Source organism: Erythrolamprus reginae, chromosome 2 (assembly GCF_031021105.1).
Source record: "Erythrolamprus reginae isolate rEryReg1 chromosome 2, rEryReg1.hap1, whole genome shotgun sequence".
Lineage (NCBI taxonomy): Eukaryota > Metazoa > Chordata > Lepidosauria > Squamata > Dipsadidae > Erythrolamprus > Erythrolamprus reginae.
Window position 1 is genome coordinate 189,204,437 of NC_091951.1, and position 16,959 is coordinate 189,221,395.

The 16,959-nt window shown below is 38.9% G+C and overlaps 1 protein-coding gene across 3 annotated transcripts in view; it reads left to right on the forward strand.

Moving 5' to 3' along the window:
* Positions 1-1,189: 1,189 nt before the first annotated feature.
* The window catches only part of LOC139161558 (sterol O-acyltransferase 2-like), a 32,206-nt gene continuing 16,436 nt past the window's right edge, over positions 1,190-16,959 (forward strand). For all 3 annotated transcript variants that reach the window (XR_011558131.1, XR_011558130.1, XM_070740847.1), the window contains exons 1-6: positions 1,190-1,273; positions 8,318-8,415; positions 10,424-10,482; positions 11,929-12,056; positions 12,276-12,332; positions 12,925-13,032. Coding sequence is in view for 1 of the 3 variants with exons in the window: in XM_070740847.1 (XP_070596948.1) it covers positions 8,325-8,415; positions 10,424-10,482; positions 11,929-12,056; positions 12,276-12,332; positions 12,925-13,032 (443 nt within the window). In the remaining 2 variants the exon portion in view is untranslated. The remainder of the gene's footprint in view (positions 1,274-8,317; positions 8,416-10,423; positions 10,483-11,928; positions 12,057-12,275; positions 12,333-12,924; positions 13,033-16,959) is intronic.

A 16,959-nucleotide genomic window follows, 5' to 3' on the forward strand; every position in this document is an offset into this window, starting at 1 on the left:
CTTATATTTTCTACCTTTAGACTTCCATTCAACATTTTATCTCTAGCAGTGAAGGAAGGGAATCAGAATTACCATCAGCACTATCCATCAATGCCTACTGTATTGTGTGAATGATTTTTGAAACTATATTTGAAAATAAAAACAGGTTATGCCAAAGCAATTTTATTTCATTCTTTGACAAAGTGACTAATTTAGTAGACCAACAAAATTCTGTGGAAATAGTATATTTAGATTTCAGCAAGGCTTTTGACAAAGTAGATCCTGATCTACTTCTAGAAAAATGTGAAAAACTAGAAAAATTGGGATTTGGAAAAGTTGGATTTGGAACTGGTTGACAAACATTTGGCTAGAAATGTCTTTATTGCTCCTGGTGGATTTCTTGATTGAAATCTTTGTGGTCTGTTTGTCTGCCCATCATGCCATGTTTCTCATCCAAGAAGAAACAAGTTGCTCCTGCAGTACAGTATGAAAATATCAAATCTTTGGTCACAATCTTCAATTGTTTGTTTCTCCTAATGTAATGAGAAAATGATATCTTTCATTTCACTGCAGAAGATGAAGCATTGTCTGCAGAGTATTCGAACGTGTGCACAACATTCTATCATTTCTATTTACAGTATTATTATAATTAACAAATTATTATAAAATTATATATACATTTATGTACATAGAAGAAACATGGGGGCTTCCAATCATGAATCACTTGATGGCTGCCATCACAACTGACCATGGCTTATCTTGAATGGTAATGGATGTTTTTCATTATATTACAACTTTTAGGTTTTTTAATCACTTAATTGGATCCAGATGTATGCTTATGTTTTCTTTGATATGTTATGAGCCGCCCTGAGTCCTTGCATACAAATCAAATCAAATCAAATAAATAAATAAATAAATAAATAAACAAACAAACAAATAAATAAATAAATAAATCTTGGCTGGAAATGACAAAGCTATACTTGGAAACCTAACATTGACAATAACTGGAATAAAATGCCTATATTGTGAAATCCCTTCTTTCTTGTTTGTAGTAACCAGGGATGATGTTCCTTCTTTCCAGAACACAATGACCCTCTTTATCTGTAACATGGAAATTAACACAAACAAAACTAAGTTAACTTTTAACACAAAGAACACAAACTCTTAGCCTCTATAAACAAAGAGCAAAGGAAAAACTAAGCGATGCTGCTCTCAATCCTGCATTTTGTGGAGGAGATGGTATCAATCTTGAACAGCCTTGTCTGAACTGGGAAGCTAAGCTGAATCAGACCAGGTTAGTATGTGGAGACCTCTGGGGAATTGCAAGTAGATTACCATTGATTTTTTTCCCTGAATTCTACAAATAGACTGGAAAGTTGAAAAACCATTCAAGAACAAATCGATGGTAATTTACTTCTATATTAATAGCGTAATGTCCTAGGGTGTGAATAATCAGGCAACCTCGGCTCCCATTGGCTAGCCATACCCAGGACCGAACATGATTGGCTGCGCTGCATATAGAGCATCATCGTGGTTTGTTCCATGCTTCTTCTTACTTGTATTGTTGTAATAAAGCTTGTCTTTCTTTTAACTTGGCTGGTGAGTCTTCAAGTATTTTACAAATAGCGAAGGAAATGACTTTCACAAGACCCTGTAGGAAATTATATGTGGTTGGATCCTGAGCTGTGAATGCTTTTGGGGGGAGATGATTCTATCTGCTTTGAAAGTAGTACTGGTCCTCTTTCCTTAAGAAACAGTGATTTGATTCCACAGACCTTGAGAATTATTCTCTGACTTCAAACTTTTAGTTCTGAGGGGAGAACGTTGAGTTGTCAACCAATCTTTGCAACTACTGGTTCAGTGAAATAGATGAAAATTTATTTATTTATTCGATTTTTATGCCGCCCTTCTCCTTAGACTCAGGGCGGCTTACAACATGTTAGCAATAGCACTTTTTAACAGAGCTAGGCTATTGCCCCCACAATCCGGGTCCTCATTTTACCCACTCCTGCCTGGGCCCATGGCTTCAAAAGTCCCCAGACATTATCTAGATCTATTCAGTCAGATTTCAGGCCACGTTACAGTACTGAGACTTGATTGTGATTGAACTTCTTGAGGATTCTCTGGCAGAATCCACTGGGATCTCTTGGTGGCTTTGAACAGCAGTGATCAAGTATCTTTATACTGTAATGTTGCTTAATGCTTTCCTGTTTTTGTGTGCCATAAACTGCCAGAGTCACAAGAATTGTGTCCTCTAGATGTTGGGCAGCATATAAATCCAAATAATAAATAAATAAATAAATTGAGCTGGGCAGTTATCTGCATTAGATATGTGATGGATAGATGGATGGATGGGGAGTGAGGAAAGGAGGTCTTTGCCTAGAGTGAGTGAGCCATTTTAGAGCAGGATTTGAAAATAGAACGGACACAATTAGCTTTAACACAACCATAAAGATATAACCAGTGTGTATTATAATGTATAAAACAGAAAAGGACATGAGATAAATTAGGATTCTCTGGTAAACTGGCCATCTTCCATTTCTACCACCACTACCAAATGCAAGAAAGCCAGTGTTTACTAGTAGATGTTTATATGGGAAGAATTATGAGCTGTATTCAGTTCTGCTGGAGAGAATAAATACGCTGAGCTCAGAAATTTTCCTTTTGCATCAGTTCCCTTAGCTAATTTGATTGTCTGAAATTTACTCAATGCAATGATTTACTGATTCTCTCACTTAAGTAATAGATCACCGAGCCCCATTTTCCCTTTGAAACTTTTCTCATTATACTCATTTGGTAGTCTAGGTTTTGTGTCTCCGTGAACCTATGTGATTATCAACTTCTTACCAATTAGTGGGAATATTATTCTTAACCTAATTGAACAGGAAGAAGATTAGGTCCAGATTGTTGTGCTCAAGGTACTGCAAGCTCTGCTGTTATTCTGCTTTGCAAAGGCTTTTCTTATTATCTTTCTTTTTATATAGTTCAGCTGATACAGTTCATCTGTAATCTGCAAGTATGATATTCCCTTTTTTGATGGCGCAATTGTCTTCTTGGAAGGTCACTATATTCTCTTGTTTTGTAAGCTGCTTCACCAACAAAAGATTAGTTTCAAGAACAGGGGCATACATTATATTTTTCACAAGTATCTTATTGGTGAAACTCTGGGAAACAGGACAGTAGAGGAAACCATATTTTATTCATTTTAATTCCATTTTTGCCCATTAACTGCGGTGATTTTTTCTGCTTTCCTCTGCTCAAAGTGAATAAAGAAATTTCTGTTATTTGTCTTGTGATTTGCAGCTCCTGGATCAACACATTATGCTTGCAAATATGATGTGCAATTTTTGGAATGAAAAGCATGCTAATTATCTGAAGAAAAATCAGTTTATTCCTTCTCACCTTTGGCGCTTTTGGCCTTTTAGTCTGTTTTTCCATTCTAGCTTTCCAGATTCTGCAATATGCTTTTAAATGACCCTTTTTCTGGTACACAAAGCTTTCACGTGTTTCCAGCTTCACGTAACTGTTTTTATTCCTATTTTTCATCTTTAAAGCAAACTCTGCAATAGAAACACCGTCACTATTAATGTTTTCAGTTTTACCCTTATATTCATCCACAAGCTTTGTGTCAACATATTCTAAGGTTAGCTTGACATCTGGACCTGCATTAAATGCTGTGAAAAGGATTTCATAACTTTCTGATAAATTACTAAGTAATATTGTTGCAACATGAAAAACTTTCATTTCTTCTCCTACAGGCGGTCAATCATTTCCAAGGTGTGATTATGTAATCCTGCATAGTCTGGTCTTTCATCAGCTTAGTTTGGTATAGTCCAATCAAATAGTTTATTGCTGAAATTAGCTCTTTCATGCACCTTTTGTAATCATTCCCACATTTCTTTAACTGTTTCATATATATGCAGGGCTGGGCAGCAGGCAGGACGGGGTGGAATGCAGTTCCACCAGTGGAAATGAAGATGTGTGCGGAGCTCCACCTGATCAGCAGCTGTCACTTCCTGGATTACTGGTCTCGGCTCGGCTCTCCTTTTTTCCCCTGCTGCTGCATCTGGGCTCCTTGCTTTTTTCCTCTTTCCTCCTTCTTGGCCTCGGACGAGCTTCCCTCTCTTCTGCCTGGCTCCCCTCCAGCCTCACGCGGCCATCTCCCACTTGAGGTGCAGGCCAAAGGTGTGAGTGGAAATGGCGCTGGCAGCATTTATGCTTCTGGCAGCACCCGTTCACCTAGCTACACAGCCTGAGGCAGGGGACGACCCAGGAAGGAGAGCATGGGAAACGTGAAGCAAATTGTCACCCCAGTGAGCGACACTGGTATGGTTGTAAGTCGAGGACTTAACAGTTCACTTGAATGATGATGATCATTCAAGCCACTCCCACCTGGTCACATGGCTGGCAAGCCACTCCTACCCAGTCACATGACCATTAAGCCACACTCACAAAATAAGCCACATCCACAGTGTGGCTGTAAAAATTTTGGCTGCCCATCACTGCATATATGTATGATTTGATCATCTTCTATGCTAGGAGAGATTGTGCACTGATCTTTCTCTATCTGCTCATCTGAACGGTTTTGTTCTGGCCTAGCTTCATTTATAAAGTTCCACGTAGCTTCTCTTGTTAGCAGCATCTTCATCTTGAATTTTCAAGACCATTACTTCTGCTTTGTCAGATTTACAAAATAAAATCTTTGTTGCTCTTTGTTACTGGCAGTCTGGTGCAGCCTTCTTTCTGTTGCTGTATCTTTTATTTTTATTATTTTATTATTTTATTTATTCTTTGTCCAATATACAATACATATGAAAGAGAATAGACATTAAGTGATATATAAAAGATAGGAAGTAAAGAGGAAGAGAAGTAGGTGGGAAGGAAAGAATATATATGATAAAAGGGAAAGGAAAGACAATTGGACAGGGGACGAAAGGCACATCAGTGCACTTATATACGCCCCTTACTGGCCTCTTAGGAACCTGGAGAGGTCAATCGTGGAGAGTCTGAGGGAGAAATGTTGGGGGTTAGGGGTTGACACTATTGAGTCCGGTAATGAGTTCCACGCTTCGATGACTCGATTGTTAAAGTCATATTTTTTACAGTCAAGTTTGGAGCGATTAACATTGAGTTTGAAGCTGTTGCATGCTCTTGTGTTGTTGCGGTTGAAGCTGAAGTAGTCGTTGGCCGGAAGGACATTACAGCGAATGATTTTGTGGGCAATACTTAAATCGTGTTTTAGGCGCCGCAGTTCTAAGCTTTCGAGATCCAGGATGGTTAGTCTGTTTTCGTAGGGTATTCTGTTTCGGGTGGAGGAGTGGAGGGCTCTTCTGGTGAAATATCTTTGGACGTTTTCGAGAGTGTTGATGTCTGAGATGTGTTGAGGGTTCCAGACAGATGAGCTATATTCGAGGATGGGCCTGGCATAGGTTTTGTAGGCTCTGGTCAGTAGTGTGAGATTGCCAGAGCAGAAGCTACGTAGAATCAGGTTTACAACTCTGGAAGCCTTTTTGGCGATATTGTTGCAGTGGGCTTTAGCACTTAGGTCATTTGAAATTAGTATTCTGAGGTCTTTTACTGAGTGTGGGTTTGCTGTGAGAATTTGTTTGTTCAGTTCATATATGAGGTTTGGGTTCTTTTTGCCGATGTGGAGGGCAGAGCATTGTTGGTTGAGATTCGAAGTTGCCAGATGTTAGACCAATCTGAAACATAGTCAAGGTCTTTTTGGAGAGTGAGTGTGTTGTCAGTGGTGTTGAAAAGTTTCACATCATCGGCAAAGAGCACACAGTTGCTTGCGATATTATCGCAGAGGTCGTTGATGTATAGGATGAAAAGAGTAGGACCTAGTACGCTGCCTTGGGGAACGCCGCTTTTGACAGGGACAGGGGAGGAAATGGCGCTTCCGATTTTGACAACTTGTTGCCTGTTTGACAGGAATGCAGTAATCCAGTTGTGGAGGAGTCCTGAGATGCCATAGGATTTGAGTTTTAGGAGAAGTTTGTCATGAACCACTGAGTCAAAGGCTTTGCAGAAGTCGATATAAATTGCATCAATGGATTTTCCTTGATCAAGGTGGGTAGTCCAGATGTTTTTGCAGTGAAGTAGTTGTAGGTTGCAGGATAGTTTCTTTCTGAATCCAAATTGTTTTTTTGATAGTAGGTTATTAGATTCTAGATAAAGGGTAATTGATTGATTTATGATTGATTCCATGATTTTACAAGGAACGCAGCATAGAGATATTGGTCTGTAGTTGTCAACTAGTGATGGGTCTCCTTTTTTGAAGATGGGGATGACTACTGCTTTAGACCACAGCTTGGGGAGAGTACTGGTCCTGAAGGATTTTTGGAAGATAATGCTTAAGGGCTCAGCTATGGCAGAAGAGAGTTTTCTTAAGAAGTATGCACAAAGACCATCTGGTCCAGCAGATAGGGAAGGTTTGAGATCACGGATTGCTTTTTCAACGTGGTCTGTAGTGAAGATGATTTGGGTTAGGTTGTTTAATGAGTTAGAAGTGCGGTTTGCGAAGAGGGGGGATGAGCCATTACTGTTAACAAAAACGGAGCCAAAAAAGGAGTTGAAGAGGTTAGCTTTGGATGGGTCATCGTGGTATTCTATGTTGTGTGGTCCTACGAGAGGTGGAATAGGTCTGGAGTCGTTAAGTTTGTTGTTGACGAAGTTGTAGAAGGCACGGTAAGATTTGGAGCGTAGGAGGTTTTCCTCTTGTTCACTGTGGTAGTTGAGACATTCTGCTTTTATTTGTTGGCATATGCTTCTGTAGCGGCTTTTAAAGTTGGTTACTGGACCTTTTTTGTTTCTTGTTTTTATTTGCTGTGGCTAGGTAAGACCAGATTCTTTGTGCCACTGTATACTACTTTACTGTTTATGTGCTTTACTGCTTAACCGTAACAGGAAACAGGAATCTCTACTTAGAACAAAAAAACATAGAGTATACCATAGAACCAAATTTGAAACACTGCCATCTACTGGTAGTCTCTGTGAGAACAAAAAGTTTAATGTACACCTTAGTTTTTTAATAAAGGCCTATTTACCTGCACTATCATATATATTAAGGACTGAAGGGCCTGAAATAAAATCAGTGTTGTTCTGTGTGCTGAAATTGTGACCTTTAAGTTGCTGAATCCTTTTGTGTTAACAGATATATATTTTGGATATTAATTATCCCTCTAGGCCAGGGGTCCTCAAACTTGGCAACTGCTGGTTGGAGAATTCTGGGAGTTGAAGTCCACAAGTCTTAAAGTTGCCAAGTTTGAGGACCCCTGCTCTAGGTCTACCAAAAGATTATCTAATTGTTGAAGGTCAGTTTCAAATCAATATTCTTCTGCATCCTTCTTTTGTTATATTGTACTATATGGCCACCAGTCAATGCATATTCCTTGTTCCGTTAGCTTTTGATTGTTTTTAAGTTTCCCTTGGCAATATAAAATTTCATTGTATCTGCATGTTCTACCAATATCTAATGTATTGGGGTAGATCATTGCCTCTATGGCGGATAACCACCTGGGGATCTTCATATAATGCTTACTCCTTATATCTTCCCAAGTTTGTATCAACATATCTCTTATTTTGTGTCTGTAGAAATATGAGTGTGCCTTTTTTCCCTTATCCCACAAAAACGCATGCCATGCCTTTTGTAAATCTTGCCTGCTTGTATTCTTCAACTATCTGGTGTACATGCAACATTCTACACTCACCTATGCTTGCTAAGTAGAAGGGCATAAATCATTGTCTATTATTTTTTCTGATCTTCCTATTCAGGGCTTTTAGTTCTGCTTGAGTGTGCTCCACTGTTGTATCTTTGTATGGCCCAGCTCTGTATCTAATGACTGGAATTGTCCTGGTATTAGTTGCCTTGGTGTATTTCTTTTACTGAGTTTGGACTTTAAAATTTTCACTCTCATGATGTATTCAGTTCTAACATTCTTCTTGACTTCATTGTGCTTGATGTTTTTAGCTTGAAAGATTCCAATGTATTTGTAGTGATGTTCATCCATTCTCTTCATAGTATTTCCACATGGTATTTTGACTAATTTGATTAAAAATAAAATAAAATAAAAAGTGAATAATGGAAGATCTTGAAAACCTGGCTCCATTTCCATTTTGTTCTGTGCAAAGTTCAGCTGAAAATGTATAACTTGCTAATTGGTATAGGGAGGTCAAACATCTACCTTTGCTATCACTATCTGACAGCAGTTATTTCATTGGTGCATTAAGGAACTGCAAAGTTCTAACTCCAGAGGATTTATTCCCTCTCACAGTGAATTAGTTATCTGACTGCTGGAATAGAGTGTAAGACTAACCTAAGAAACTTTACTTTCAGAACCATTATGGACCGAAGAGAAATGAGCAATGGATGCATTAGGCAAAGAAGCTCTCAGGAGCAGACCAGGGGAGAAGAGGAAACACAGTTACTCAATGGTAAGGAGGCATTTAAGGATGATATATTTTGTTGCACAAATGGGGTGGGTGGGTATCCCTGCCATGAATAAATTATCTGGAGATTTTCAATTTATTTATTTGCCAAACATGTATAGGATAGTAGTTGTTTGTATAAAGATAACATAAGTAAAAAGTAATGATAAAGAGGACAGTAGGACAGGGACAGTAGGCACAATGGTCCACTTATGCATGCTACTTACAGTTGACTTCAAGGTTAACTGTAAAGAGTCTAAGGTTAAAGATTTTAGGGTTTGGGGAAGAAACCACAGAGTCAGGTAGTGCATTCCAGGCATTGATCACACTATTGCTGAAGTTGTATTTTCTGCAGTTGAGTTTGGCGTGGTTTACATTTAGTTTGAATCTATTATGTGCTCATGTATTGCTGCAGTTGAAGGTGAAGTAGTCATTAACAAGGACATTTTGGTATATGATTTTATGAACTACATTTAGATCAGATCGGAGGCGACATGGTTGTAAATTGTCTAATCCCAGTATTTCAAGTCTGGTGGAATAAGGTATTTTGTTGTGAGCAGAGAAATGAAGGATTCTTCTTGTGAAATATTTCTGGACTCTCTCGATTGTATTAATGTCTGATATGCAATGTGGGTACCAGACAGGTGAGCTGTATTCCAGAATTGGTCTAACAAATGTTTTATAAGCTCTGGTTAGATCTTGGAATAAGGTAGTATTATAATCATAATTTATTAGATTTGTATGCTGCCCCTCTCCAAGGACTCGGAGCGGAGACTATGCAGAGATTAGCATTTTGGGAGCAGCAGCAAAAAGTCTTATATTACTTTACTAGAGATATATGTAGTGTTCCCCAAATACTTCAGAGTTAAATGCAAAGAATCTCCTGCCATTCTGAACCCCTGCTAAAAAAACTGCAGAACTTGTAGTAAAAGGAATAGTGTATGCTGTATGTATTCTCTTTAAAACAAATATTCATAAAGTAAGTGTAGGGATGGAAGGGATTTTGAACAGAAGATGATCAAATGTACATTAAAGGAAGAGGGAAATAGAGGGAAGTTACATCAATGTGGTTCTACAGAAAGGATGGCAGATGCAATCTTTAATCATTTCCAGATGTGATGGAATGTGGTAAGGAGCTGGATTCCAGGAGGAAAGGGATTCATTCATAAAGGGGTGAGGAGACAGTTCAGTCCAGACATTATGTGTAAGAGAAAGAGGCTGAAGACAGCCTTTCCCTAATAGTGTATTGTAGATGCAAATACAGTAGTAGAGTCTAGGGTTTGGCATGATTTTGTCTATAGATCTGAAATAATAAATAATTTAGCTGGGAAGAATAACTGCATGACATTCTTGGTTTGAGGCCTGACAGCAGCCTATGAAGTGGTGCAGAGAGGCAAGCATCTGATAATGATTGATTCACAAAGCAGTAAGAAATAATGTGGAAAATTATGACAAAAACAGATCAAGAGTTATGCATGAAGAGCAGGTGTGCCTTTAATATTTATACGGAAATGCTAAAGTTCATATTTCAAAGACAAAATAGTGCAAGCATTTAGTTGGAGGGAACAAGGAACATTTTAGTTAACTAGTTACAAAGAAAAGATTTGGAAATTTTCATCACAAGACCATCACACTGTTGTTAAGTGAATCTGTCTTCCCCATTTTAAAAAAGTTTTTATTGATAAAATACACATAAAAAAGACAACAAAAAAGAAACAATTAACAAATATGTGATGAATCTTCTAGTATATATACTTAAATACCCTAAAGTATTACATCAATATTTACCTTAAAACTCTACTGTTCTATATATATATATATAAATCTATATATGCATACAAATCTAATAAATAATAATATATACATATAATATACATAAATGTATTTTTGCTGATAATGAAAAGGAAGAGAGATAGTATAGATCTATTTCAAGCTTATTTGCTCTTGTCAGCCACCCATACCCTTACTGGGATTTGAACCTGCAGCCTCTTCATTGCTGTTTCTAATTCTTTAGAAGAAGCTGAACACCTGGAGAAAATCACTGCCCAAATCCAGTGGAAGAGTCACCTGGAGGTAATAATAAATATTATAATAGATAATAATAAAAGCAGGAGGATGTTAGCATTAGAGAAACAAATATTCTCCCTAAATGATGAATTATCAAGAATGATGAAAATGGTCAGCTCTATGTCTCCATGGTCACATGGTCTCTAGCCTTGTCATAGAGGGTTAGTTCATGTATGATTATTAAGCTTTCTGGGCAAGGGAGCTTCTGTAAAAGATCAAAGAAGGGAAGCAACTGGACAATGAGTAAGAACATATGGTTGTAGCTAATTGGTTGAGGAGAGCTGGCCACTGCATGAGGCATTCTAAGTTGTGATTACTGTATTTTTCAGAATATAAGACACACCGTTTTACCTCTAAAAAGATGGTTAAAATTTGGGTGCCCCTTATACACAGAATGAAGCCCCAGACACCCCCACCCTTTGACCTCTGGCTCCCACAAATTCTTGCAGCAAACAGAAGAGAGTCTGTTAAGCCAAGCAACTCATTATCAGCTTCTTGATTCTCAGCTGACTGAGGCTGGAAGACAACCCACATGCTAAAATGAAAGTGAAACTAAAGTGCAGCTTTAACTAAGGAGGCAAATAGGGAGACAGAAGCACAATTTTATTTTCTTGTGCTAATCAGTTGCTGAATCTGGATGCAAGGAGGTAAATTTTTTAAAGACTGCTTTACTATTGTTCTAGACAACTTAACCAAATAAAGCTTTTTAAAATAAATGTTTGATCTGAAGAGACCCAGTGCTTTTGTATCTTCTTTTAAATAATAGTGAATACTTCTAGAAAGCCACATCAGTTTTAAAGATCTGTAAAAATATCTGAAATGTAAGTGTCCTGTTTTAATATTGAGATAAGGCAGCTGAGTTAAACCCTAACTTGGTTATGTTTAGAGTAATTATTTGGAGATGTTAGCGTGATTACATTGATTACACACTAACACCTCCAATAATTTGGAGGAATTAGTGTGATTACATTTAAGAAAACTTTCTGGCATTAAAATACTGCCATAATGTACATTTCTCCAATTCTTTGCTATTTCCATGGGCCAGGAGCACATGTACAGAAATACACAGCAAACAGTGTATATCATCTGTGCTGTTTGCTGTTTGGCAAATTGCTGGGAGGCAGAGGCCTTTTTTCCTTTTTTTCCTCCCCCAAAACTAAGGTGCGACTTATTACTCCAGCGTGTCTTATACTCTGAAAAATACAGTAGTTGATGTGTGCTCTCTGCAATTCATCTCATGGTGTTCCTACTGTAAATACTGTAAAGTCTTTGGAGAGGGGCAGCATACAAATATTATTATATAAATAATAATTTTATTTATATAAAACTGCAAGTTCATGTCTGACTGTATTTGGATTTGTGCAATTCCCTGACAGTGTCCATCACCTAAATGCATTCTAGGAATCGATGACAGGCCTGAGCATCATTAAATTCCCTCTGTTTTTTTGGTAGGTAATGAAGGCGAAGGTACTAGAACAGATACACAATCAGCTGAGTGATCTCTTAGACAACACCTTGGAAGAAGCAGCTCATTCCAGACCCCAGCAATTGAGCGTGGTCCCAGCAAAGAAACAATGCAGGTGGAAGAGGTTTCTTGCAATTGATTTTAGAACAGGGATGGGGAAAATGCAGTCATCAGACATTGCTGGCTCAATTATCTTAAAACAGATGAGCATAGTCAAAATTGACTGTGGAGTAAAATCCTCAGGGACTTCTTGACCTTTACCTCCCTTCTCAGAGGTGAGAAAGATTTTGAGAGATATATTAAATATTACCTGCTTTGAAATCTTATCTTGCAGAGAGAAGGGTCAGCTACTGAAGAAGAAAGTCTTTGTCCCTCAATGGTCCTTGTTTGAGTAAGTATGCCTGGCCATGATATGAACAAGACTTAGTCAGAGGGACAATGTGCAAAGTAGTCAAATCTCTAAGGTCTCAGGTTCCAAAGCATCAGCTTCCAACTGATACTCCACTGTTGATAAAGAACAAGAGTTGGAAATAGCCCAATAAGGACTGAGCATGCTCCATAGCCACACAATGCTAAGATTCTTTGGTGGGTGCCAGGAGAGTATAAAAAGAATAGATACTGCAGATGGGAAACAAAGTGAAATATTTTTAAAGGATTAGGTTGATTAGCACAATAATACAAGGAGTTATTACTAGCAGATTACAATAAAGCTGTTTGTATTCTCAGCAGGAATGGTTTTCCTGCTTGGTCCAAGGCTTCAATTGTGGTCTTATGTTGAGGACTACCTGTATATCATAAGAAATGGAATATCCCCCCCCCCCCCAGCCACTTGAATGTTGTTTCTTTTGTACAAGTGAAACTAATCATTTTTGCACAGAAGACCAAATGAAAATCTTTGGGTCTTGTCCAATGAATGATGTCCAGCTTCCTATCTCTCCCAACATCTATTACTTACTTGCTGTCAACTTGTCTCTCTTTTACAGCACGTTGCTGGAGGTGGAACATTTCCGTACAATCCATCACATATTTGTGGTCATGCTCTGTATCTTTGTCCTCAAACAAATCATTCTGGATTCCATCGATGAAGGACGGTATGATTCAGAAGAGGGGGTGGGGTAGAAGGTCTGTCCTCTGATGTATGCTAATTCTGGGAATATGATGCTATTTCATGCTAAGTGATACAGTAGTAATCCTAAAAGCATATTTACCTAATCTTTAAATTTAGATTCCATTCAAACTTTAACAATCTTAGTCCCTGCCAAGGCCTTGGGCGCCTATAGGCAGCTTGAACCTGCTGCATCTCCTCCCACTTGTCACTGTTCATCTGCTAGCTAAAAAGAAAGTGGAATTTGTTCTCCTTGTCTTTGTGGTCCTGTTGAGCAGTAACACTTGGGACTCTCCTATGGCTGTCTAGAGATTTACCCTAAGTGCGGAATGCCTCCTTTGGTGCAACCTTTGATAGGCATCCAAACACTTTTCTCTATGCTAGTCACCTAGTTACACAGATCCACTTCTTCTACCCTCCTTCTGAATGAATCTTGTTACCTTTTGGGTCTTTCAGTGCAAGTGTTCATGGCTGAGCATATGTGTTGTGCCATTTGTTGTCATGATTTGTATTTGTATTATATTCCATTCTATTTCCACCAGTGGTCAAAACAATAAATAAATTGATTAATCGATTGATTGACATTAAAGAAAATCAAGCTAAATTTATTATTAATGCAGGAATGGAACAATATAGAATATTTGAACAGTGAAAGATATTACATGAAGGAAACTAATCGTTTCAGAGAGGGTGGGATATGCAAAAATCCAAATAATCATGTGATGGCAGCAGAGAGATATATAGTGGTACCTCTACTTACGAACTGAGCAGAGTCAGGTTACAAGCGGTGTGCCACAAGGGTCTGTTCTGGGTCCTATTCTTTTTAATATGTTTGTGAGTGACATAGGGGAAGGTTTGGTAGGGAAGGTTTGCCTATTTGCCGATGACTCTAAAGTGTGCAATAGGGTTGATATTCCTGGAGGCGTCTCTAATATGGTAAATGATTTAGCTTTACTAGATAAATGGTCAAAGCAATGGAAACTGCAGTTTAATGTTTCCAAATGTAAAATAATGCACTTGGGGAAAAGGAATCCTCAATCTGAGTATTGTATCGGCAGTTCTGTGTTAGCAAATACTTCAGAAGAAAAGGATTTAGGGGTAGTGATTTCTGACAGTCTCAAAATGGGTGAACAGTGCAGTCAGGCGGTAGGGAAAGCAAGTAGGATGCTTGGCTGCATAGCTAGAGGTATAACAAGCAGGAAGAGGGAGATTGTGATCCCGCTGTATAGAGCGCTGGTGAGACCCCATTTGGAATACTGTGTTCAGTTCTGGAGATCTCACCTATAAAAAGATATTGACAAAATTGAACGGGTCCAAAGACGGGCTACAAGAATGGTGGAAGGTCTTAAGCATAAAACGTATCAGGAAAGACTTAATGAACTCAATCTGTATAGTCTGGAGGACAGAAGGAAAAGGGGGGACATGATCGAAACATTTAAATATATTAAAGGGTTAAATAAGGTCCAGGAGGGAAGTGTTTTTAATAGGAAAGTGAACACAAGAACAAAGGGACACAATCTGAAGTTAGTTGGGGGAAAGATCAAAAGCAACATGAGAAAATATTATTTTACTGAAAGAGTAATAGATCCTTGGAACAAACTTCCAGCAGACGTGGTAGATAAATCCACAGTAACTGAATTTAAACATGCCTGGGATAAACATATATCCATCCTAAGATAAAATACAGAAAATAGTATGACTATTTGGACCATGAGGTCTTTTTCTGCCGTCAGACTTCTATGTTTCTATGTTTCTATGTTAATTCATTCTGTGACCAGGTTCTTAAGTAGAGAATTTTGTAAGAAGAAACAATTTTTCCCATAGGAATCAATGTAAAAGCAAATAAGTCTTTACTTATTTGCTGCGGAGAGAGGCGGCATACAAATCTAATAAATTATTATTATTATTATTATCATTATTATTAATGCGTGGGATTGGGGAAACCACAGGGAGAGTGGAGGCCCTGTTTCCTCCCACGAGATTCCTAGAGAGGCCGCTCGGAGGCTTTTCCCCACCTTTTCCGGTTCTGTTTCCTCTAAGGAGATTCCTAGAGAGGCCCCACAGAGGCGCCTTCCTGCCTTTTCCGGCCCTGTTTCCGCCCAGGAGATTCCTAGAGGGGCCCCACGGAGGCTTCTCGCTGTCTTTTCCAGTTACAGTTTCAGAGGCTTGGGTTTGTAAATGCAAAATGGTGGAACTTGAGAAGAGGCAAAAAAGTCTTGAATACCCTGTTCTTATCTAGAAAAGTTCGTAAGCAGAGGCATTTGTAGGTAGGGGTATCACTGTAGAAATATTTTCTGTGTCACCTATATTATTATTATTATTATTTATTATTAGATTTGTATATCTCAGATGGATTTTTGTAATCAGATCTAAGAAGACACAGGAAAAGAAAAACATAAGGATCCAATCAGGGATAGTCAACGGGACCAGAGATTTAGGTTTTTTATTTGTGCTGAGTCCATCCTCAGGGAACTTCTTTCCTACCAGAACGTGAGAGTGATGCCGCCCTAAAAGAATTTGTAGCAGCATTAGACTCTATATTCAACAGAGCAGAGATAGAAGAGCCGAAAAGCATGCCACGAGGCAAAAAGTATCGGCAGTGCTGATCACACACAAACCAAACAATACACTGAGACCAATGGAGTGACATATCTTAAAAGACCTAAAAAACAAACTAAGAAATATTCCGGTGTGAGAGAAGACCCCTGTGGATAGGCTCCAGCCTGAGTCTGAAACTTCAAAGATTAAACCTCTGTCTGGGCCATTAACCCTGACTGAATCCCTTTGGATAAATATTTTTGCCTTCATTCATGGGCAAACATGAAGTCTTTGAGCCAGTCTCCATCTCCATCTAACTGGCATTATTCCAGCCTTTTGCCCATTCTGCTCATTGTAATGTTCATCTGTTTTCAATGTTGTATGCTTGCCATGAGCTATTTTTTAATTGGGAAGCCTTACAAATGAAATAATTCATCGAAGGAAAAGAAAGAGAAGGAAATGATAGGCAAATCCTTGAAATCAGCAGTTCTTTTGAAGCTGGAGCGTTGTTAGAAATTCTGTTTTATTCTATAGAAATAGTAGCAGAAGATTATTATATAGCCATAAAGATTGTTAGCAGAGGATGGTTATGTAGCCATACAGATCAAATAAAGTACACAGTGTAAAGTCACTATGGGCCTTGCTGGTAAATGGCTTCAAATGTCACAACTGTTGCAGGAAATTCTCCTCAGAACATAAAAGAACCATAGGTTATAACCATAGATGCTAACTAAACACTGCCATCTACTGGCTAATTAATTAAATAAATAAATAATACAATGATACTTCGTCTTACAAACCCTCGTCATACAAACTTTTTGAGATACAAACCCGGGGTTTAAGATTTTTTTGCCTCTTCTTCCAAACTATTTTCACCTTACAAACCCAAGCCGCTGCCACTGGGATGCCCCGCTTCTGGACTTCTGTTGCCAGCGAAGCGCCCGTTTTTGTACTGCTGGGATTCCCCTGAGGCTCCCCTGCAGGGGAAACACCACCTCCGGACTTCCGTGTTTTTGTGATGCTGCAGGGGAATCCCAGCAGTGCAAAAACAGGCACTTCACTGGCAACAGAAGTCCAGAGGTGGGGTTTCCCAGAGAGGGGAGCCTCAACGAAATCACAGCATCACAAACACATGGAAGTCCGGAGGTGGGGTTTCGAGGACTTCCATGTTTTTGCGATGCTGCAATTTCGCTGAGGCTCCCACCTCCGGACTTCCATTGCCAGCGAGGCACCCGTTTTTGCGCTGATGGGATTCCCCTGCAGCATCACAAAAACACGGAAGTCCGGAGGTGGGGTTTCCCATGGAGGGGAGCCTCAGGGGAATTCCAGCAGCGCAAAAATGGGTGCTTCGGCTGGCAAAAGGGGTGAGTTTTGG